We start from the raw sequence: 23,198 nt of genomic DNA, 5'->3' as shown, positions 1-23,198 counted from the left end.
ACAAACAACATGCAAATTAAACAACAAAATAGGTGATTATAAGTGTGTTGATAAAAATATAATATGGTAATACAATAGAAAATGAGACAAATTCTGAGAGGGCTTTGCTGTGGAAGTGATTTTGAAGCTTGAGACTTATTGAATGAGAAAGAACTAGCCATACTAAAATCAAGGAACTAGCTTTCATGACCTTGAGAACAGTGGATGAAAATGCCCTGGCTTTGTGTTTTAAGGAACAGTCATTCATTAACTCAACCAATAACCATATATATTGAGCACTTACCAACACCTAACAGAAGCTACCTAGGTGATTAGGCACTGTAAACATAACAGTGAATAAAACAAAATTTGGGAGATGGGAGAGACAAACAAGGTCAGCAAAACTGAAACAAAGATATTGGACAAGTGGAATAAGAGGAAGCAAACCAGCGGGGGCTTAGAGTAGGACCCTGCAGGATTAGAACTCTGTAAAGATTATAGAGAATTCTGTTCTCATTGTGTTAAGTTTGAACTAGACATCTAGGTAGACATATCAAATAGATGTTGGATATACAAATTCAAAGTTCAAAGCTAAGGTATTGATGAACCCAGCCTAATTCCATTTTAAGATTGGGAGCCATCTCATCACAAAGTCATGAAAAGTTAATTTCCGTTTTACTATAAATTACCTCGATTTCTAAACTTGTTAGGAATTCCTGCCCTTGCCTTGAACTCACCCATGCCTGGCTTTCCCTGACCAAATAACAACCCTCTCTAAAACCTTAGTGGCGCCTCATAAATCCTGGCTCTCCCTGACCAGATAACAACCATCTTTGAAACCTCAGTAGTGCCTCATAAATTCTGTTGTTGGGATCTAAATTTACTCCCTACCTTGAACTGTTAAGCTATGTAGATTATTAACCTAGTATCTACCTTTGTATTATGCTTGTCAAAATCCTGTTATCTGTAAGTTCTCAAGACATGCCCCTTTGCAACTTTTTGTGCTATAAAACTATGCTCCTAGAGATCTGGGAACTGTTCTCTAGCCCCGGGTTTTCAAGAGAGACAGTCCTGGCCAGTGTACACAATTATAAGCTTGCTTTAATTTGATTTAAATTGGAGTCGGTGGTCTTTTCTTTGCGTCGTGGTTTAACATCATCTTTGGCAGTTAAGTTATAAAAATTAAGATGATATTTAATGCCATGGGAAGAGAGATATACTATAGGAAGTTAATTTAGATATGGCAAAGAAGGAGGCTCAGGATCAAACTATGGGAATATTAATGTTTGAACCTTCAGTAAAAGATCCTATAAAAAATCTGAAAAGTGACCTCTAGTAAAGAAGGAAAAAACAATAGGAGAGTAGTGATATGGGAGTTGAGAGAAAGAGGGTATAGTCAACAGCGGTTGTTGCTGAAAGAGAAAAGTAATATTTTGATTTTGTAGTGTAAACATTACTACCTTAAAAAGAAAATTTGTGCTCTGAGATTTCACCATGTGCCATGTATGCTTCTAGATAATGAACAAACTATGGAAGGTTGTATGAGTTTATATTCTATTGGAAGAGAGAGCCAGGAAATAATATGTCAAATAAATAATAAGTGCCTTGAAGAAGAAAACAGGTGCATGATGGACAGTGTTACAACAATAGGCTAGCTAGGAAATATTCCTTGCAAAACAAAACAAAACAACAACAAAACAAACAAACAAACAAACAAAAAAACGGAGAGCTGATATCTAAAGAAAGAGTTTGTAAAAGGACTTATTTTTTTTCTTTTTACTCTCAGATTACAAGAGAGAACACTTCTATGACCAGATATGTTATAGGAGTATTTCACTCCACAGCAAATAATTCTCAGGTGGACACCAACTGCATATCAATATAACACTATTGATACCACGGGTTGTCAGTTCTGCTTCCTCAAACGTTTAATTTAGATAAGGGTACTGAGGCAAGTGTAGAAAGTACATTTTATTAAAAAATAGCAATAGAATTCTCCTGGGAGGGAGAAGGGGCCATAGCTGGTGTCCTGGAATCCCAAGAAGTGAGAGCATCCTGCCCCTTTTATACACTTTAGGTTTCCTTTGTTCTCCTGTCCTCTTCCCCCTTAATCTCTCTTCTTCCAGTGTTCTTGACTAGGCCCAGGAAAGACCAGTGGGGTGGCCAAAAGGTGAGAAGCAGGTAGGCAGGGGGAAGAGGAAGGGCCAAATGGAGTGATCCAGTCAGGTAGCAGCCCAGGAGGCATTAATTAACAACTTTTACAGTTCCCTACAGGGAGGGACAATTCCTGGGACAGGTTACCTTAGCAACAGTTTGGAGCAGAAGCAGGTTGTCTTGGTAAGGGTGGAAGAAGAAGAAGGGCTCTGGGGGCATTAACCTTTCAATTCCCCAGAGGCAGCCTTCAACTTCCCAAACCCAAATCAGCCTCCATCTTTATGATCCTACACAATTACATATCTACACTGACTGCCTGTCTACTTCTTGCTTCACTATCTATAGCAAGATAGTGTCAAATCCTGAAGATTAAGGGCTCAGGCTCACAAGACTGCCTCCTACCTCAGGGTCCAGCTGACAGTGACAAATTGTAACCTAAGCTTTGGACTGGCTATAGATCACAATTTCTATTATCCCTCCTCCCAGGCAAAATTATGTTTGGAATATACTTCAAATTAACACAAAGAAAAAAATAATATGGTGAGTGGAAATGGGCATGGGTAGTATAAATATGATAACATTGACCATATGTTGAGAATTGAAGGTAGCTGATAGTGCATGGGAGTTCATTTCACTCTTTTGCCTACTTTTTATATATAGTACTTAGATATTTCCATAATAAATTTAAAACTAAAACTAAAAACACCTCTGTGATTTCTCCGAGTTGGTCTAGAAGGACTAATAATTCCCACTTTACAAAACTGTGGAAAGGATAAATTCAGATAAATCTTAAAGTTACCCAGAACATAGGAACATAGGCTGCCCTATAAACAAGAGGTCTCTTCCTCTCACCCCACCTCAGAATTAATCTTGGAGGCTAGGAAGCCATCTCTTTAAAAAGTGTTGAAACTGTGAATGGTATCAAATTATTATATGTAGAGAACAAATGATATAACACCAACTAGTGTTGAGGATTCATTTGAAAAACTACTGAGGAAAACTGAAATTCTTTTTTCAGACAATAATTTTCAAGCCTTGGTACATGTTAACATTTCAGATTTCTGAACCCTGCTCACAAAATTTCTAGTTGAGAAGATGTGGAGTTTCCACCTCAGAATTTGGGAAGCATCCTAAAGAACTTTGATGTAGGTGATCTTTATATTACATTTGGAAATACTATTTTAAAAGTATCAAGGTACTGGTTCTTAGATAGCATCTGTAGACCAGAAATAGGTCTTAGAGTGATAAATGTTTTCTTACTAGAAACACTGAGTCTCCTGAGAAAAAGAGCCCAATCTCCTAGGATTCTGTGACCATGGAAACAGAAGACTATAGAGCCCTCTCATCAGATGAAAAATCCAGTTGCCCACTGACATCATAAAGGACACTTATAACACCAAATACACTTATTCAATAGAGAAAGTTAGGGACTACAAATTAACAATTGGAGTTTGCAGGAACAAACCCTCAAAAGACTTCCTAAAATGTAATCTTTCTTAAGGAGCTAAACTACAGCCCTTGAGATATGAACCTATCAATTTCCACTACTAACATCATACTGGTCAGCCCTCTCACCACTGATCAGCTATGTCCCCTCAACCATCACTATTTTCAAAGATGGAACACCATGGAACAAAATAAGGACAGGAGTTATGGTAGCATTTCAGATGGAATCATTTATTTCTCCAGGAAGTCTTAGTTTTGTGTTGTTATAACAGAATGCCATAAACTGGATAATTTATAAAGAACAGTTTTTTTTTTAAGAGAGAGGGAGAGAGAGAGAGAGAGAATTTTTAATATTTATTTTTTAGTTCTCGGCGGACACAACATCTTTGTTGGTATGTGGTGCTGAGGATCGGGCCGCACGCACGCCAGGCGATCGCGCTACCGCTTGAGCCACATCCCCAGCCCCAGTTTTCTTTCTTACAGTTCTGGAGGCCAGGATGTCCAAGAATGAGGGCCCATATCTGGCAAGGGCTTTCTTGCTGCATAACATTGAAGCCAGAATTAGACAGGCAGTCAGTACAGATAAATAAATAGAGTCAGGTCAGATTGAGTCATGCCATTTTGAGTGAGTAGAGTCAGGTCAGATTGAATCAGACCAATTTTGAGTGAGTCTCGGGAAATACAGACTATCCCCAGTGGGTGGGATTAAACTGTTAATTCCTTCAGAGCCCTTTCTCCACCCTTATCAAGAACAGGCCCCTGCCCCAACCTGTTGTTAAGGTAACCTGTCTGAGGAATTGCCCCTCCTTACAGGAAGCTATAAGGTTACTAATTAATGTGTTCTGGGCTGCACCATCCTGCCCTTCCCCCCTTCAGCCCACTTGTTTCCCACCTTTTGGCCATCCCCCCAGAGCATTCCTGGGCCTAGTAACATATATAGGAAGGAGAAAGATAAGGGGAAGAGGGCAGGAGAACAAAGGAAGTCTAGGACATACTAAAAGGGCAGAACACCTAGCTTCTGGGGATACCCGGATACCAGCTATGGCCCCCTAATCCCTCCCGAGAGAAGTCTATGTTACCTCGTTTAAATAAACCCTGCTTTATATGCTTGCCTCCATGTGCTTCTCTAATGTTCAAACTTCAACGTTTGAGGGAGCAGAAGTTGTCATTGGTAACAGGTGGTATAAACATGACTAAGGCATCACATACCTAGAGAAAACACCAGACACTGAAATCCTGGCCTCAAGTCTGTTTATAATCAGCATTAATCCATTAGGTCCTTAACCTAATCACCTCCCACTAAAGCCCCACTTCCTACGTTGCTTTGGGGATTAAGTTTCCAGCATGCTTTTAAGGAAACACATTCAAATGACAGCATCTATCCACTCATTTGAAGATGATTGAGAAGAATATGTATAACTCCTTCAGGAATTTAGTAAACGGACTGGTAATCCAGATTTCATCTAAACAGCACACATTTCCATGGCATACATTCAAGTATGCCTTGTGTTTTTGCTACCACAGTCCTTAAATGGAAACAAGTTTTCTATGGTACAGAGAGGATGGTAGAAGGAATTTTTACACTAACTTGAATAAAAAAAAAAAATCTCTCTCACAAGATCATTATATATTTATTTGAGGCAGGAAACCTTAAGAAGTGATCTGTTTTTTTTAATATTTATTTTTTAGTTATAGTTGGACACAATATCTTTGTTTTGTTTATTTTTATGTGGTGCTGAGGATTGAACCCAGGGTCTCACATGTGCTAGGTGAGCACTCTACAGCTGAGCCACAGTGATAATGTAATTATCACCCTAGCAATAGTGGAGAATTGCATTACACCTAATGTAACTCCACCCTAGCAATAGTGGAGAAAAGCAAGGTGGACAAGTCCTTAAGCTTCCCAGTAGCTCTCCTTTTATAGCATGTTGGAAACATGACTTTAAAACATTCATTAATTAAAGTCTTACATGCCAGATTAAATGACTGAAAAGATTTAAAAATTCAAATCTTATGTTACTTAGCACCACCTGTCTCCTTTTAAACCCCTTGAAGGGGCTGGGGATGTGGCTCAGCAGCACAGCGCTTGCCTAGCATGTGTGAGGCTCTGGGTTCAATCCTCAGCACCACATATAAATAAATAAATATATAAAATAAATAAATAAATAAAACCCTTGAAAAGAGTCTTAGTGCTCAAAGTAGAAAAAAAAAAAAAAAAAAGCAGAACTCCCTAGATAGAACACAACCCTGAGTAATCTCACTGACCTTCTCTCCTCTCAAATCACCTATCTCCTTGCTCCATTTGTCACAGAAGCTTAGGCACAGACCACTGCACCCTCATGGCTGTTTCCTTTTCTCCTTCTCCTTCTGTTGTCTTCCCCTTAGAGAAATCTTTTCTGGCAGATCCAAATCAAAGATCTTCATGGGACTATTTACCCATTTTTCCTCCCATAAGGATAAAAACTTTGTTTTCCCCCTCAGATTCACTCGCTGAGGCTTGTGAATTAAGCTGACAAAAAACAAAAACAAAAACAAAAACAAACAAACAAAAAAACCAGATTAATCCACCCCACCCCCCCAACCCGCAAAAGAAGGTAAAAATGCCAATAATCAGTTAGGCCTGGGAGCAGGTGTATCATCTTAACAACAAGGGATACATTGTAGAAAAGTGACTAGACAAAAGAAAGGGGGTTTGGGCCTCTAGGAGCAGTGAATTTTGAGAAGATAAATATTTGGGGAAAGCTAAAGGAAAATACGGGTTTTTACAGTAACATTTATGCAGACCCAGATTGATGCCATTTACAGGACCAATTCCTAGTCAGGGACATGGAAATGGAAATATTTATAATTGAGAAAATCTGCACTGTAATTTTTTTTTTTTTAAACATAAGTTTGTTACCTTTACCCTTACAAATAGGGAACTTATGCTCTGCTTTGGGGCAGAAAAGGGGGAGAGTAGAGATTCTCACTGATCTGCAGTTTTTTAATTGCCTGAAGCTCAAAATAATCCTTGTCAAAGTGGCGTGTTTTGGAGTGGTATATTTGGACTCTCCTTATTAGCAATCATCCTTGTTGCAATTCTTCCTGTTAGTGTCCCTCTCTAGTCTGTAAGCAACTTAAAAACCTGCATCTGGGCTTGCTCACCTGCTGTCTACTCCTTTTCCCCCAACACATAAACTGTCCAATAAATATCAGTAGGGTAGCTAAATAAATATATCAGACTTCTGCTTTCTCCTTTTCGTTTCTCGGACTGCCAAGGGATTGCGTTTGTATTACTCCCCGCGCCCTTTATAGGGCCCTGCTGCTCCTATCTCTGGAGGAGAGTCCTCATCAAAAACCCTAGTTTGGTGTAGGAAACCGAAAAGCCAAGCACAGCCCACCCAACCTTTATCACTAGGCTGGAAGCGGGAGGGAGAAATGGGTGCGTTTCGAGGAAAGAAACATTATCCTCCGAAGACTTCACACGCGCCTTCGAAGGACCGCCGCTATTTGCATCCCCTTCTCCGCAGAGAACGCAGGCAGCTGCTCAGCGTGGAGCTTCCGCCCGACCCAGCCCGGAATTCAAGGGCTGTCACAGGCAGGTCCCCCAAGCCTGGGCAGGGTCGGGAAACCTGAGTCCTGGTGCAAAGCGGGACCCGCACTGCAACCTGGAAGGCTGGAAGGGGTTGAGCCAGGCCCAAGCCTGGCGCGCCCCCCGCGCCCCCGCGAGAGCGCGAGCAGCCGGCGGAAGTGCTGCGTCGCGCACTTCCGGGTGTTGTCTGGACGCCGCCGTGAGTCGTCGGTCTTCCCGGCCGCCGCCGCCGCCTCGGGTTGTGGAGCCAAGAGCGACATCACTACCATGGCGGGCATCAAAGGTGAGCCTGGGGCGCGGGACGCTGGCGGTCTGGGTAGCCCCTCGGGAAGAGGAGGTCGAGGGCGCACGCCGCCCGCGCACGACGCCGCTTTCCCGGGCCGGCCGCGCGCGGGGTCCCTCCCGGCTGTGCGACCCCTGACGCGTCCTAGCCCTGGCTGTCTCGGAGCCGAAGTGGGCGCGGCCCCCTCCCAGGAAGGACTGCGGAAACCGTGGCTTCTCTCGGCAGCCCCCACCTTCCGCTAATTTGGGCAGCCTCTTTAATGCATCGCCCCCCGACTCCGGACGGAAAGCGATGTGGTTGTTGGTGTGTTAGGAGCCTGTGGCGACTTGGGTCATCAGACACGTTTTGCTGGAGTTTGCATCCGAGAAGGGGGCGGGGGCGGGCCCAGTGTGTTTTTGAGGGTGTTGAGGCCGCTGGGTAGTCAGTTATGGAAAAAAGAGTGTCATTTCCCACTTCAAGGCACAAGTGATACCTTCGGGTGCTTGGCGCTGGTGAAGAGTTTAAGGACGGTTTTTTTCCGAAACCTGGCATCCGCGTTCAATCTTGACACTCCTAAATAGATGCTTTTTCATCTGTGGTGTTAGTATGATACAGTACACCGCGTAAGCGACCTCAGATTGATGCTGGTTTTCTTCTTGACAGTTGCACCTTGAGGCTTTTTGAGATCTAAAAGTTTGTTTTTAAAGATAGTTACAACCTAATAAAAAAATCACTCCTTTATTTCTACAATTTCTTAGAAGGAAGGGATGCTGCATACGTTCCAGCTGTAGTTTTGTTATCAGTGTGATAAGGAGCTACGTTTTCAGTTTCCTTCCTAACGAATTACATTGATTTATTGACCTGCCGCTTTGTAGAAGGGGCAGGCAAGCAGGAAGTGAACAACTTGGATAGCAGTATTTTTCTTTTCTTTTTCTTTTTTTTCTTTTTTGGTACTGGGGATTGAACTCAGGGACTCAGGGATACGCGACCACTGAGCCACATCCCCAATCCTATTTTTGTATTTATTTAGAGACAAGGTCTCATTGAGTTGCTTAGCGCCTCGCTTTTTGCTGAGGCTGGCTTTGAACCCGCGATTCTCCTGTCTCAGTCTCTTTGTATTTTTTTTTTTTTTTAAAAGCTTGACTTTAGTGGAGCTTCTTTCCCAGCGTCATATAGAGTTTCTTCCTCATTTTCGGTGTTTTAAAACATTTGATTTCTTTGTAATTTGAGTAACTAGGATACTTTTTAATCTTTTGAGCTATAATAAATTGTTTTGAATTATATGAAAAGGAGTTATTGTAAAATGCTGCAGTGTTTAGGATATTGCCTCTTTCCTTATTGTTTTCCGTTTCTTTAATGTAACTAATGAAGGAGTCCCTCAAGAAAATAACTTTGTAATTTCCTTCTCCAAATCTAAAAGTAAAAATGTCTCAAGTACTTATATTTTTGGTTTCAGTAGGATTTTATGGTATGATTGTTTATTTGGATGTTTCTTTAGATTGGTTTATCATCTTGATTATGAAGGAGTGTTGCTATAATGAGAGACCATTACTATTTCTTGAGCTGTTTACCTATTACTTTATGATATTCTGGACTTTCTGATGGCCCCTTCTATTCCAATTTCTTTGTAATCACAGAACTGGCCCCTTGTCTCTAGAGAATTTTGCTACATAATTGGGCTGTTTCATCCCTAGCCTAGAGGCTTTGGGAGTTGAAACCAAATTCAAGTAAGTCTTGTCTACCAAATATTGCGTCACTCAATTACAGTATAAATTTTTACCTTGTTGATGTGTCATCTAAAGACAACAGTTTATACATAGAAATTAGCCTAGTTGCAGATTTCTTAAGGCTGAAGAAACATTACAAGTTTTGAGAACACTTTTGAGCAGTTGATTTACCCTCATTAGCTGTTATTTCTTATGACCGGAAGAAGAAATCCACATAAAATTATTTTTGAGCACTTTAAAAATATTGAATATTGACTGGCACATAAGTATCCAGGTTGTCTTGAGTCTCTAAACTCTTCTTAAGCCCTTTTGTTTTCATTATACAATGGCATTTGAAAGAAATTTAATCCTAAGATCTAAATAAATACAATACTAATTTTCTTCCAGTATTAATATTCACAGCAGTTATAATAAAGCAATCTGAATTTGTCTTTAAAACATTGTTTTTGATACCTGAGCCTTATCTCCTTTTAGTTCCTTGATTTTTTAAAAGAAATAATTTTTCATTAACTCTTTAAAAATGTACTTAAATAATTTAAACTTTCTTTTTTGATTAGAACATAAATGATCAGTATGAGATGTCTGTTGCCAGGTTTACTGGAAATATGTTTTTTTTGAGATTTTTCTGCCTGATTTAAACGTTTTCTCAAGTCTCCTTTCAGAGGGCAGTTCTTGTCTTTGTGTGGCTTTCGTCTACTCTTCATTTATTTCAAAGTGGGAAACAAGATAATTAGACTTTAAAATTTTTAGTTATTAATTTTGGAAAGAGAAGTTACCTTTCATTGAAATTTTGTTCTGTGTACATGAATTATCTATTGAAAGAAATAGACAAATGAACATAGACATGTCTTAAAAATGAAATTCTTTTTACTCTGTTTGAATTTACATCTGACAATTGTATTACAAAAAATGATTAATAACTACTGAATAAGAGTTTAAGGGCCTGCACAGAGAAAGTGAGCAAGTGTATGGGTTTTGCAGCATCTCCTTTGTCTCTATGTAGTAATGTTTTCTTCCTTAAGCTTCTAAGTTATGTTCTGAGTAAATGACTCATGAATAAATATAAATAAAGTGTTAGTATATGGTAACCTAATAGTATTTACAGTAGTAAATTCAGGTGTTTGGCATCAACATTTAAAAAAGTGGCGAGGGTCCTGGGAATGTACCTCAATGGTAGAGCACTTGCTTACCTAGCATGCAAGAAGTTCTGGGTTCAATCGCCAACCCCAACCGAAAAAAAAAAAGACATAGTTTTTACATACTTCAGAATGTATTAATAGTATCTCTAGTGATAAGAGAATTATTTCTTTTAGATCTAGTCAAACTCTAATTTTATAGGAAAAACAACAACACTGAGTCAGATAAATATTTAAATAACTAGTTAGTGGCTAGTAGGAAATAAGAGCCAGTGCTCGAAACTCTTAGCTCCCTGCTGGTTCCACTCTGCTACATTCATTCTACAAATAACTTGTTATTGAGTGTTGAGCTGGGACCTGAGCATCAATAACAGAAAATGCTCTTTACTCTCAAAACTAATAGTTGAGAAGAAAAAAATCCAATCAATATGAAAATGCATCTGTGATAAACTGAGAAACGAAAATCATACGGTGCTAAGAGGGCCTCTGTGAATGTGTGTGCCTTTACTAGAATGCTGCCCCAAGTACCACATGATTTGCTTCCTCATTTCATATGACACTGTGCTCACATGTCACCTCATCAAAGACACCCTTTCAGGCTCCTGTGTCTAGATTTATACTCTTCCTTTAGTTTTTTAAGAAAATCATTCTCCCACTAGAATATAAGCTGCATTAGAACAAGAGATTTGATATATATATATATATTTTCTTTTCTTTTTCTTGCTCTGTCTAGTAGCAAGGTCAATGTGTGACATACCTTAGGTGTTCAAAAATAGTTTTTGAATGGGTGGATGAAAATATAATAGGGGAAATTGGTCTAGCCATGAGATTTGGAAAAATTTTACTGAGGAAGAGATGATTGAGTTGAGATTTGAGGGAAAAATAGTAGTTGAGTCAGAGGAAAGAGGAAAGGAAGGGGAAAGTCGCTTCCAGCATAAAGTGGCCATGTACAATCACTGGCATATCTCCAACATCTGTTACATATTTGGCTTCAATAAATCCTTCCTGAGTGAATGAGGAACTGAGGTAGAGGGGACATATGCAGCGGCCATGTGGTTGAGGAAACCTGCTGATTTCCAGGAAAGAAAAAAGGCCCATGAGACTGAAGTATGGAGAGCAAGGGGTAGTTTCCTGATGTGACACGCATCCAGGAGGTAGGCAGGACCAGATGATGAGGACCCATTTTGAACTAGAAAGACAAATGGTAAACTCAATATTTTCTTCACAGTTTATGTTGCTTTTCCTTGTAAACTTGAAATGGCTCATTTACTGTAAAGTAAGCTGAAAAAAATTTCTGTAGCTGAAAATATAATGGCATTAAGGACTAAGTAGATTGTTTAGGGTTGCCATGACCTCCATCAGTGAAACAACTGAAAACCAAGCTACCATGTCAATCGTCCTTGATTTTTGACCATTTTAGTTCTGAAATGTATATCAGTAGTATTTGGCAGCATTAACCCCTTTATTGTTAATTTTGGCTTGTGTATGTGAGCTTTTGTCTTAGTGGCTTTTAGACAGAAATTACTTTCTTAACTACTATGGCTGCAGAAACACAGGTTATGCAGAACTTGTTTTTTTTTTAATATTTATTTTTTAGCTGTAGTTGGACACAATACCTTTATTTTATTTATTTATTATTACATGGTGCTGAGGATCAAACCCAGAGCCTTACACATGCTAGGTGAGCGCTCTACTTCTGAGCCACAAACCCAGCCCAGGTTATACAGAACTTAAAAAAAGATCATTTATTTCTTTGGCTAAACCTCGGTCATTGATTATACCTACTCAAGAAAGTTATTTTTACTTACTGACATGTAAAAGCACTTTAAAATATACTGCTTTGTATAAGTGTGTGTCTTGAGAAATTATATTTCAGGGACTGGCATGGTTGTATATAACTAATTCCAGATGCTCTGGAATCTGAGGCAGGAGGATCACCAATTCAAGGCTAGCCTCAGCAATTTAGCCAGATGGGTTTGTTTGGTTTAGTTTTGAAACAGAGTCCATGAACTCCTGGGCTCCAGCAATCCTCCTGACTCAAGACTCCAGAGTAGCTGGGATTATAGGTGTGCATCATTGCCCCCAGCTCTGCAGTTTTATGTATGTTAGGGTATATGTGTAAGAAAAAGGAACTGATTCACAGAGGTTTTCCCATAAGATGAATCTTCTAAAATCCAGTAAATTTCAGAATGTGAAGTTCTCTGTATACTGCTTTTCAAATTATAATGATCTTTGGAGTAATGCCTGAAGGGACATTGATCCGGTTGACTATTATGATACTCATTAAGAAATGGAACCAACTAATTGGGGGGATGTGGTCTAGTGTTAGCAATAGGTCAGAGCTCTGAAAATCAATACAAGGTTGAGTGTCCTTTATTGGAAATGCTTGGGACCAGAGGAAGTGTTTTGGATTTTGAAGTATTTGCATATACACAATGAAGTATATCTTGGGGATAAGAACCAAGCATAAACCCCCAATTCATCTTTTTAATATAAATCTACATGTATAGCCTGAAGTGTATAAGACACACACTTAATCAAACACACACTTATAATTTTAAAAATTATTTTTAATTGCATGAAATAAAGTTTTACGGTATGGCATCATGTCATTGCTCTAAAAGTTACAGATTTTGGAGCATTTCAGATTTTAGTTTTCAAATTAGGAATGATGCTCAGTCTTTATCACTTGAAGATGCCACAGAAGACTTATTCTTAGATTACATAACTTACACTCCTGGAGACAGTGTACTCTGAGTATATTTCGGTTTATCGGCAAGGTTGTTTTGTTTTAGTTCTGGGATTACAGGTAAAGTTCAAACTGCTAATATTAATATTAACAAAAATAATATTTACTGGCTTAAAGAATTGATATATATGTTGGACTTTTTTATTTTCTTTATAGCTTTGATTAGTTTGTCGTTTGGAGGAGCAATTGGGCTGATGTTTTTGATGCTTGGATGTGCCCTTCCAATATACAAGTAGGTAAAATTTTTGTCTTTTTAAAAAGTGTGTTAAGGTAAAAGTGTGCTTTTAAAGCTTTAAAAATATTTTATTTCTGCTGTAAAATTAATGCAGAGAAATATTCATTTACCAAACAAACCTTTTAAATAATCATCACTTTATTTGAAAATATTTTAGGACACCAAGATACAAAAACATTTTTGGCTATTATCTGCTCTCTATTTTCAAGTCTGTAATGACAAGATAGCAACACATTAGTTCAGACCTACTCTTCGGTTTTAAACACATCGATTATATTAAATACAAGAAAATTAAAAACATCTGTTTATAGAAAATATCATAAGCAGAGTCAGAACACAGTTGACTAAAATATGATATTGATAATTATTTTCATTAAGATAGAATTTTTTAAGATTAATTTTTAAGAGCTAGGATTAGATGTGTTCATGACAACATTGTCTATAAGAACAAAAAGGGAAAACTGATGATATCATAGATATCCTTCAAAAGAAAAATGGTTAAGTTGTAGTACATCCATTGGTGAAAATATGAGGAAGTTTTAGAGAATGAAGAATTGTAAGTGCTATTACTAAATATATTCAAGATCTGTCATTAAATAAAAAAATCGCAGTGACCCAGTCACCTTTTTAAAGTTTATGTGGGATTTTGGAAGGGTCCACAAAAAGCTCTTAAGGAGAAGGGGGAAAAAAACAGGGGAGGATCAAGAGACATATAGTTTTCACCTTGTGTGCTTTTGTATTGTTTTGAAGTTTTTTTCTTAAGCACATATTTTATTTGCAATTTTTTACTTAAATGTGTAGGAAAAGAAACATTAGAAAAACATCAGTAGATCTTTGCTGAGTATACTCTTCTAAGTACATGCAAATCTCCACTATCATGTGTAGTTTGTAGCAGTTTTATTTATTTTTAACTTTTTCTTTTGAAATAATTTTGGACTGTTAAGAAATTGCAAAGATAGTGCAAACAGGTTCCTCTGCTTCCCCCAGTCATGACATTTTATATAACCGCAGCTATCAAAACCAGGAAATGATATCAGCACAACACTACTAACTAAACAGTAGACTAAAAGCCATCAGTTTTTATTATGATAAATTCTGTATCCTTATTGAAAGTGTTCAATATTACTTTTGATTAGTTTTCTATATTTCAATTCCAGTATTTTGGGGGAGTTCCTAGTGACCTAAGGAAAGCTTGGGAAGGGGTGCTTTCACTTCATATTAGTGCAGGATGTCAAAGACATGAATTGTGACTTTTAAAAGTTATTGTGTTGGAGCTGGGGCTGCAGCTCAGTGGCGGAGCGCTTGCCTAGCATGCATGAGGCACTGGGTTCAATTTTCAGCACCAAATAAAAATAAACAAATAAAATAAAGGCATTCTGTCCATCTACAACTATAAAATTTTTTTAAAGTTATTGTGTTAACATTCCTATTTGCCATACGCCTTTATAATGTAAAACGAAAAAAATTTGAATTTGAGGCCTTCATTCCAACCATTAAAATTTATTAATGCATTTTCTTTTAATATTAGAAAAATTTAATATTTCATAGTTGATTTTATGGGTAATGTTATTCAAACTGTTTATCACTTCAGTGTTGAGCTTGTAGCTTTTTTCTCAACTATAATAGGTTTTATATCTTACAGTATTCCTTTGGTCCTTAAAAGGAGAAAAGCATATTTTTATGTGTAGGAAAACAACAGAAAGCAAAAACTACATTAACTTATTTTTCTCTTTCTAGCCAATACTGGCCCCTCTTTGTTCTGTTTTTTTACATCCTTTCACCTATTCCATACTGCATAGCAAGAAGATTGGTGGATGATACAGATGCTATGAGTAATGCTTGTAAGGAACTTGCCATATTTCTTACAACAGGCATTGTTGTCTCAGCTTTTGGACTCCCTATTGTATTTGCTCGAGCACATTTGGTAAGTGAATTTATTTTTCTATGGATGATTTTATGTTAGACTGTGTTTAATTTTTTTCTCAAATGCTTTTGTTACACAAAAAAGAGATGAGAGATATAGAGATTAAAATCTTAGGTCTTTGTTGGTCCTTGCTAACTAATAAAAATGAATTGAAGAACAGCATATGGCTTCCCAGTACCTATCAGGACCAGGCACATTAACTCACCCAGTGCTGAATAGCCACAGGCCTGACTTATATAAGCCCAGAAAACAAGAAGATTGTGTGTTCTCTGCAAAGAGAAAGAGCTAGGCTACCTATACTAAGTCCAGACTCATCTACCCAAATTCACAGCTCTTATCTTTGTGACCACTAGCATATCTTATATCTACTCAGGTAGAGAAGGCAGCAGAGACTGACGAACCTTCAACATGGAGAAGACAGTTAATTACTCCCTCCACCCCTTTAAAAGAAAGTGCACATGTGGTTTTCATCTCTTGATACTTTAAATTTAAATTTATTCTCTAAATAGATTTTTTTTTATTTACAGAAATCTAATTTCTTCATAAGTTGAAAAGTATTGAATTCTATGCTGTCATCTTTGCTTGTTTTTTAAAATAATTATCAATTATAACTTTGCTTTTAAACAACCAAAGATAAAAATAACAACATAAAAATACCAATCAGTGTTAAGTACTGTGTAAGTTATTACAAACCATATTCGCTCTGAATCATGTTTGGCATACAGTTAGAATCTTCATTTGCTTTTCATTTCCCTTTTGTTTTTCATATGTCTGTTAACACCTTATTTTCACAGATTGAGTGGGGAGCTTGTGCACTTGTTCTCACAGGAAACACAGTCATCTTTGCAACTATACTAGGCTTCTTCTTGGTCTTTGGAAGCAATGATGACTTCAGCTGGCAGCAGTGGTGAAAAGGAGTTGCTGAACTATTGTCACATGGACTCTTGTCATCTGTTGGCCATCCATGCACACAGGAGATGGGGCAGTAATGCTGAATGGTGTAGCAAGCCTCCTGGGGGTATTCTAGGTGCTCCCTACTCACTTTTATTGTATGCATTACTGTTCACAGAGACTTGCTAAAGGATTAAAAGGATTTTCTCTTTTGAAAAAGCTTGACTGATTTCAACTTATCTATAGTATGCTTTTTGTGGTGTCCTACTGAATCTAAGTATTTGTTTTTCCTGTTCAGCTTTTTTATCAATATGCCATGTTAATTTTTTTTAAATGTAATAGCCATTTGCATTGTTTTAGGAATTCAGAATTCTGCTGGCTTTATTACTGGGCTAAAGTACATATTTCCTCTTAAAATTGGTTAACCTCCATTATTATAAAAATAAGTTTTAAATCAGTCAGGATGACCTAGTTCCCAATTTTATGCAAACTTGCAGACCATTAGCATACCTTGTAGATTATCTACTCAGTGCAAATATAGCTGCATTTACCTCAGAGGGGCCAAATATGAATGCCCATACCCTCCATAAGGATTGCTGGTTTTACTAGAAGACAGGTGGTTTGTGAATTGAAAATTGTTTTATGGAATTGCTACAAAGGTGTTCTTTTCTTCTCAATTGATGGAGGAATTTATGTTAAACTTTAAGGTAAGGGTAAAAAAGATTTTTGAGATATGGTTTTTTATTTATGTTTATTGTAGTCAAAGTAGAATGAGTTGCAGTGTGGGAAAAAACACATTGAAATTCCATTGCTTGAGTGCGTTTCTATTTATGTGAAAGTTGTGATCTCTCGGCCTTTCACGTTTTACCATGGGTAAAATGGACATACATGGAATTATTACTGATGAGGGAAAGTTGTATGTTTGCATCATAAATACCAGAAAATCCTCCTCTGCTTCCTCCTTTTAACTTATTTTGTATGTTGTATGTATTAAGTAAAAGAACCTTTCAAACACTTAGAAATGTTTACTTACCTAGAAAATAATTGCTATGCTATTACATTAAGAGTGTCCCTTCCCCTGCAAGGCTGTAACATGATTAACAAATGATTTTGTTAGTCTTGCAGATAATGTGCATTAACAATTTAAGATTTAGCCGTTGTAAGGGTAGTTCTTATTCTAAGATTACATCATATGTAATTTTAAAATACTTAAGACAAGTTTCCTGTATATCTCTCAAATGTTTGCGTTTTGATTTTATCACAATAGATTTGCTTTTTCTTATAAAAGATATTTATCGTATGAAATAATGCAGATTAGCCAAATCCAGCCATATAGCAGCTTTAGACACAGACCTGACCAAAAAATTCCAGTAATCAAGCATGATTAAATTGTAGCATCTCATGATTATTAGTACCTTTTTCAGGAACTCATTAAAAAATTGTTAGTTGATCTGACAGTATTTTGTTAAGGATATTTGTATGTTCAGTATACTTATATAAAAATTATTTTGCCTTCATTCATAACTAAGTAATCATGACAGCTTTTTGTTGTTCTGTAGTTTCTTTGTGGAGAAAATGGGAACAAATTTTAGCTTTTTTCTGAAGATGCCTAAAGCTACAGGTTTTTTTTTTTTTTTTTTTGCCTAACCCAAGTTTTGTTACTTTAGGCTGTGAAATGGGAAGCAGAATGAAATATCTGCATGCAACTATGCTATTTACACATGGGCAGAAAATAGCTTGTTGTGTAATTATGCTCTAGACTTAAAGAGGAAGGTACAAATATACATACTAGACAGCTGGAGATACAGCTGGAACTCTTTATGCCTATGATCTACTGGCTTCTTTTTTTGTTGTTTTTTCTTCAGGAAGTGAGTTCATTCTTTGGTCCTCCATTTTTGGTTTCTCTAGAATATCAGTGCAGTGCACTACTACTGTTTTATTCCCTTGGCCATAGACTCCTTCTGACAGCTATGTATTCTTTTAGTATACTAATTACATTGACAGCATTGTGTCTTTGACCTTGCACATAAGCTTACAGTGCTGTCTCTGGTTTCTAGGCTAGATACTTGAGGTATGATTTTTCCATAGAATATGCACTGACACAACCTTGCCATTCTTCTATGGAAAGAAAACTTTGATGAAACAATAAAGATTTTAAATATCCATTTTAGTTTTGTGGGTGTTTTTGGAATGAAAGTATATGACACACTTTGGTTCCTGAAGTACATTAACCATTTTAATAATGTAATACAAAGCAAGTATGACACTGGTTATAATGTTAGACATTCAGCAGTACAAGTGAAACCATAGTAACAAATATTATAATGAAGCCATTTAAAAGTAAAATTGAAACCATAGTAACGAATATTACAGTGGAGCCCAGTGATTTTGAGCTATAATAAAAGGGCTGATTTGAGGAAGAATTTTTATCCTTTTACAAAACAGTCATAGGAGTTTTATTCACATAAAAAGACTGCTGATGTTCTAAAGGTCCTGTTCTTAAGTTTTCAGAACTTTTTTTCTGGCTGCATATTTTATTATATGTTCAAATATTTTTTGCCATTTGTCATTAGAGATTTTTCTTTTTACAAGGATTACAAACAAAATTCTGTGTGGTCTAATTTGAATAGAGGACAGTACTATTATCTAATATTAATTTTGTCTCAAATTGCCCTAATTATAATCATTATATACTTTTAAAAATATCATAGGTTCTTAATGTCTGCCCTAACATGATTGGTGGAATGTTGCCAAAATAATCCAGGTTTCTAAAGTAAATTCTAGACAAGATTCATAAGTTACAGGTAGCTTCAAATCAGAGCATCAAATTTAACAAACTGTTGCTGTTAAGTAGTATGTATGTTGTAGACTCCAAGATACTTTATGCTGCTTACAATTGGTGAGAAATTCAGATTCATATTTCTTTCGTATGAACTTGTATTGTTCTTTCAATGAAGTCAAAAGCTTTTATTTTATTACAAGCTTCTTTTTATGGGACTCCCTAGAAAGAAAATATATCCAAAAGGTAAATATTTCAAATAAGTGAACTTAACCCATTAAGAATTAACTTTGGGCCAGGCACAATGGCACATACCTGTAATCCCAGTGGCTTGAAGGCTGAGGCAGGAGGATCATGAATTTAAAGCCAGCGTCAGCAACTTAGTGAGACCCTGTCTCAAAATCAAATATCAAAAGGGCTGGGGATGTGGCTTAGTAGTTAAATGCCCCTGGGTTCAGTCCCTGGTACCAAAAAAAAAAAAAAAAAAAAAAAAAAAAAAATCCACCCTAATTTGGATTTATTTTAACATTGGACAAGACTATTAAAAAGATCATACACATGTGCCTTTTTATAATAAAAACTTTTTTCTTCCCTGGTAATTCAAGACTTACCATTGTAAATTGTTTTTTTCCTGTCTTTCTAAATGGCATTTTTCAGGAATTGTAGTTTATTTGCTGACTTTCCTTAACAACTGTTCTTAACACCCCTTATATATATTTGCAGAATATTAGGAAGAGAACATTTCAGGGGGGAAAAATGAGGTAATCAAGCTCACTTTATAACATTTTTTGTATACAGTGCAATATCAGTAGACTTAATTAGGCTGTCTCCCACTTATACAAATGAAATGCTTTGTGACAGGTATTCTTTCTGCTGAAAAGGCTTTTTTAAAAATCTAGTTCTTACCAGTCTACCAGATAATATGAAATAGGAAATGTTTATTGTGCTCTACAGCAACAGAAGCCTTATAATTAATTTTTCTACATATTAATACAGTAGTTATTTGGAGCTCAAGATACTACTAGTCCTTTATATCATTTGTGGGTCTTCCTATTTGTTTTTAATTATAAAATATCTAAGGAGGAAGTTTATAAGAAACTTTGTACTGTATGTTTTGCTTCTAGTTTATTAAAGATTATTTGAAACCATCCTTGGGTTTAGAACTATATACCACAATCAAAACAATTAAGATATTAATTGTTAAGCTTGTAAATTCTGGTGGGATAGGGGATAGAGAAAATCTAAAAACTTTCCATTCCATGAGGAAGAGCTCATGAATATAAAACATTTCTTTTTGAATTATAATTCTGTTTTCTTGTTTGTATTTAGAGTCAATACTAATGATGGAAAATCAGTATTTTTAAATTTTAGGAGTCAATAAAATGGCTTATACTATGAAAGAAAAACAGCTGTAGTTTATAATCATAGAAATCATTAAATAGAATGAAATATTAAATAAGCCTGAGTATTTCCATATCTGTATATAAGAGCATGGCTACTTAATAATTAAGTTATCTCGATATATTATGTATCTGGAATTTAATATCAAGTGTTTTTCCCTCAAAAGATCAATTTATTGCATGTAAAAATATAACAATGACATAAAAATAAGTAAATTTGTGCAGATTTGTGAAACTCCCTCAAAATAAGACAGATAATTTCCTGAAAGCTAAGTTTACTTAGTATCAGGTATTTGGGGATTGTTTCCAAAAATGGTGACAAACAGCTTTCTAGAATTAAACTAAGAGAGTTGGATTTATTTTTGTTCTGGTCTAAATCATCAACTTCCAAAGCATAAGAAAGAAGCAGCTCTAAAACATAGGTATGAGTACAACAGTAAAGACAAGGACATTAGTCTCCTGAGTTAAAAAAAAAAAATTGGTCTTGAGCCATATTTCATACCAGAAGTGAAATATGTCATTTGCCAGCAATAATTTTCAAGTCCAGTGCTTTAAACAGTGATTTCAAAATGTAGTATTTGAAAACCCTTCAAGACACTGAAAAATGTCCAATCAGAAATTATTTGGTGTTCTTATCTGTGTGTTTTACCTTGGCTCAGTCACCCAGGATTGTTTTTACTGAAATTCTACATTTGGTTCAAGCTTTTCCCCTAGAAAACTTGATTGTTCCCAGTGCTACTACATGTACTACATGGTAGTGTTTTAAGCAAGATTGGGAGTAGAAAAAAATTGGAGTGTGTGGTCTCTTTCTGAAATTTAGTAAGTTAAGACAAACACATAAAGGCATATAAAAGGAAGTCAGTTCCTGTCTGTGCCAAGAGAGGTGTGAAGGTTCACTGAAGGAAAAGATTTGGGAAACAAGTCAAGGTAGTTTCCTGTGCTGGTATTCAGGACCATGGATATGTGAGTATTTCCCTGGAGAAGCATTCTGCTGTATGCAGCTGCTTGGGTTTCAGAAGTCATTTGGGGCAGCAGCAGTGGTAGCGTAGCTTCTCACTTCTGACATGCCAGTATCAATCCCAGATGTCATGGAGATGAGCATTAATGAGATCAACCTCTTTTAAACAAATGACCAAACAGATTTGTGTGGGAGAAAGAGGAGTCAAGGATGACTACCCGGTTTCTGATTGTCCATTTCAGGATAGGTGTCAAGAAGTAATAAGGGAGAGTTGGAAAATAATCTGGTTATGAGTTATGTGTTCAAACTACAGGTTCATCCCATCCTTTTATTGCCTAGAAATGTCATAATTTGCCTTGTTTCAGACCTTAGTCAAAGAAAGCAATACTATAAGATTTGTGACAACTTGAACCTTATAACTATTTTATGAATTCCATGAAAGTTGACATAGTAACACACTGTAGCATAGTGGTTACAGTATAGGCTCTTGAGTCAGATGGTCTAGACTTCTAGCTCCTTCTTATACAAGCGGTATGACTGCTATATTGGAACATGAACTGTACCCCAAAGGCCCATGTGCTAAAGGCTTGGTTTTAGGCCCTGACACTATTGGAAGGTGAGAGAAACTAAAAGTTGGGATCTAATGGTTGGAAGTTAGATCACTGGGGTTGTGCCCTTAGGGGAAATTGGACCATAGTCCCTATCTTATTTTGCTTCCTGGCCACCATGAGGTGAGCAGCACTTCCTACCACATGCTTCTTCAATGATGTACTGTGCCGCCACAGGTCCAAAGCAACAGGATCAAGTGGCCATGGGCTGGAAGCTCTGAAATAACATGTCAAAAGTAAAACTTTCCTCCTTTTAAGTCGATTATCTTGGGTATTTTGTTACAGTAATGGAACCCTAACACAGTGATCTTAGCCAAGTTATTTAACCTCTTTGTGTCTCATTTCCTCATCCATAAAATGAGGAAAAGTTTAGTGCCTACTTTATAAGGTGTGAGGTTTAAAGGCAACATGCAGAGGACAATGCCTCACAGAGATAATGATAGTTAAATATTAGCTATTATGGACTGGGAGTACAGCTCAGTGGTAGAGCACTTCCTTGGGAGGTACAAGGCCCTGGGTTTAATCCCCACCATTGCAAAAATAACATTTAGCTATTACATCACTATTTCTTAGCAATTCTGTCCAGTTAAGCAGTAGTTTCCTATTATACAAATAGACAAGTCTCTTTTTTAAAATGCATTGTTATGGTTTGGATGTGAGGTGTCCTCCAAAAACTCATGTGAGACAATACAAGAAGGTTCAGAGGAGAAATAATTGGTTTATAAGCATCTTTACCCAATCAGTAAATTCATCCCCTGATAGGGATTTAACTGGTAATTGAAATGATAAAACTGAAGGATGTGGCTGGAGGAGGTGGGAATTGGGGGCATGGCTTTGGGGTAACTGGCGAGTGGAGTCTCTCTGATCATCATGTGATCTGCTTCCCTCTGCCATGCTCTTCTGCCATGATGTTCAGCCTCACCAGTAGCCCCTAGGGGATAGAGCCGGCTGTATATGGACTGAGACCTCTGAAACCATGAGCCCCTAAATAAACTTCCTCCCCTAAACTTGTTCTGGTCAGATTGTTTAGTCACAGCAGTGAAAAAGCTGACTAAACATACATCTCAATGAAGTAATCTTCATAGTACATCATGCAAATTGAGGGCCATTCTGAGCCACAGAGTATCTCTTGGGACTGCTGTTGCCACCTTGTTCCCAGTCATTGTGTGTGATCTTCCCTGTCCAGAATTCTGCACCAAACCTTGGAATGATAGACTGCTCTACTGTTGTTGTTTTGTTTTTAAGAAAGGAAATGTGATTTCAAGTTAAAATAAGAAGGGGAAGTATTGGAAGATCTGGAATTAAGAAATCCCTGAGAAAATGAAAACATAAGGGACCAAATTGAAGTGAGAATTTGCATCCTGGAAAGCCTGTGGCAA

At 37.0% G+C, this 23,198-nt stretch overlaps 1 protein-coding gene and 1 long non-coding RNA gene across 2 annotated transcripts; one reads left to right on the top strand and one right to left on the bottom strand.

The window, feature by feature from the left end:
- Positions 1 to 3,989: 3,989 nt before the first annotated feature.
- On the bottom strand, positions 3,990 to 7,185 carry LOC308635391. Its single transcript, XR_014019183.1, has 3 exons — positions 7,049 to 7,185; positions 4,659 to 4,788; positions 3,990 to 4,118 (listed from the first exon to the last, which is right to left on the bottom strand). It is a non-coding gene; the product is annotated as an uncharacterized lncRNA (long non-coding RNA).
- An 86-nt stretch (positions 7,186 to 7,271) lies between these two features.
- Positions 7,272 to 16,285, top strand: LEPROTL1 (leptin receptor overlapping transcript like 1). The gene is made up of 4 exons (XM_081269760.1): positions 7,272 to 7,433; positions 13,181 to 13,256; positions 14,997 to 15,183; positions 15,978 to 16,285. The coding sequence occupies exons 1-4, from the start codon at positions 7,418 to 7,420 to the stop codon at positions 16,092 to 16,094; spliced, it is 396 nt and encodes a 131-aa protein (XP_081125886.1). The 5' UTR covers positions 7,272 to 7,417; the 3' UTR covers positions 16,095 to 16,285.
- The last annotated feature ends 6,913 nt before the right edge of the window (positions 16,286 to 23,198 follow it).

Source organism: Spermophilus citellus, assembly GCF_964194105.1.
Source record: "Spermophilus citellus genome assembly, chromosome: 16".
NCBI classification, from domain to species: domain Eukaryota; kingdom Metazoa; phylum Chordata; class Mammalia; order Rodentia; family Sciuridae; genus Spermophilus; species Spermophilus citellus.
Note: the sequence above shows the minus strand (reverse complement) of the source record. Positions and strands in the feature narration are given on the sequence as shown.

Coding starts and splice junctions, on each gene's coding strand:
- LEPROTL1 (XM_081269760.1), top strand. Junction 13,257..14,996: donor TGTGCCCTTCCAATATACAA/GTAGGTAAAATT, acceptor TTCTCTTTCTAG/CCAATACTGGCCCCTCTTTG. Junction 15,184..15,977: donor TATTTGCTCGAGCACATTTG/GTAAGTGAATTT, acceptor TTATTTTCACAG/ATTGAGTGGGGAGCTTGTGC.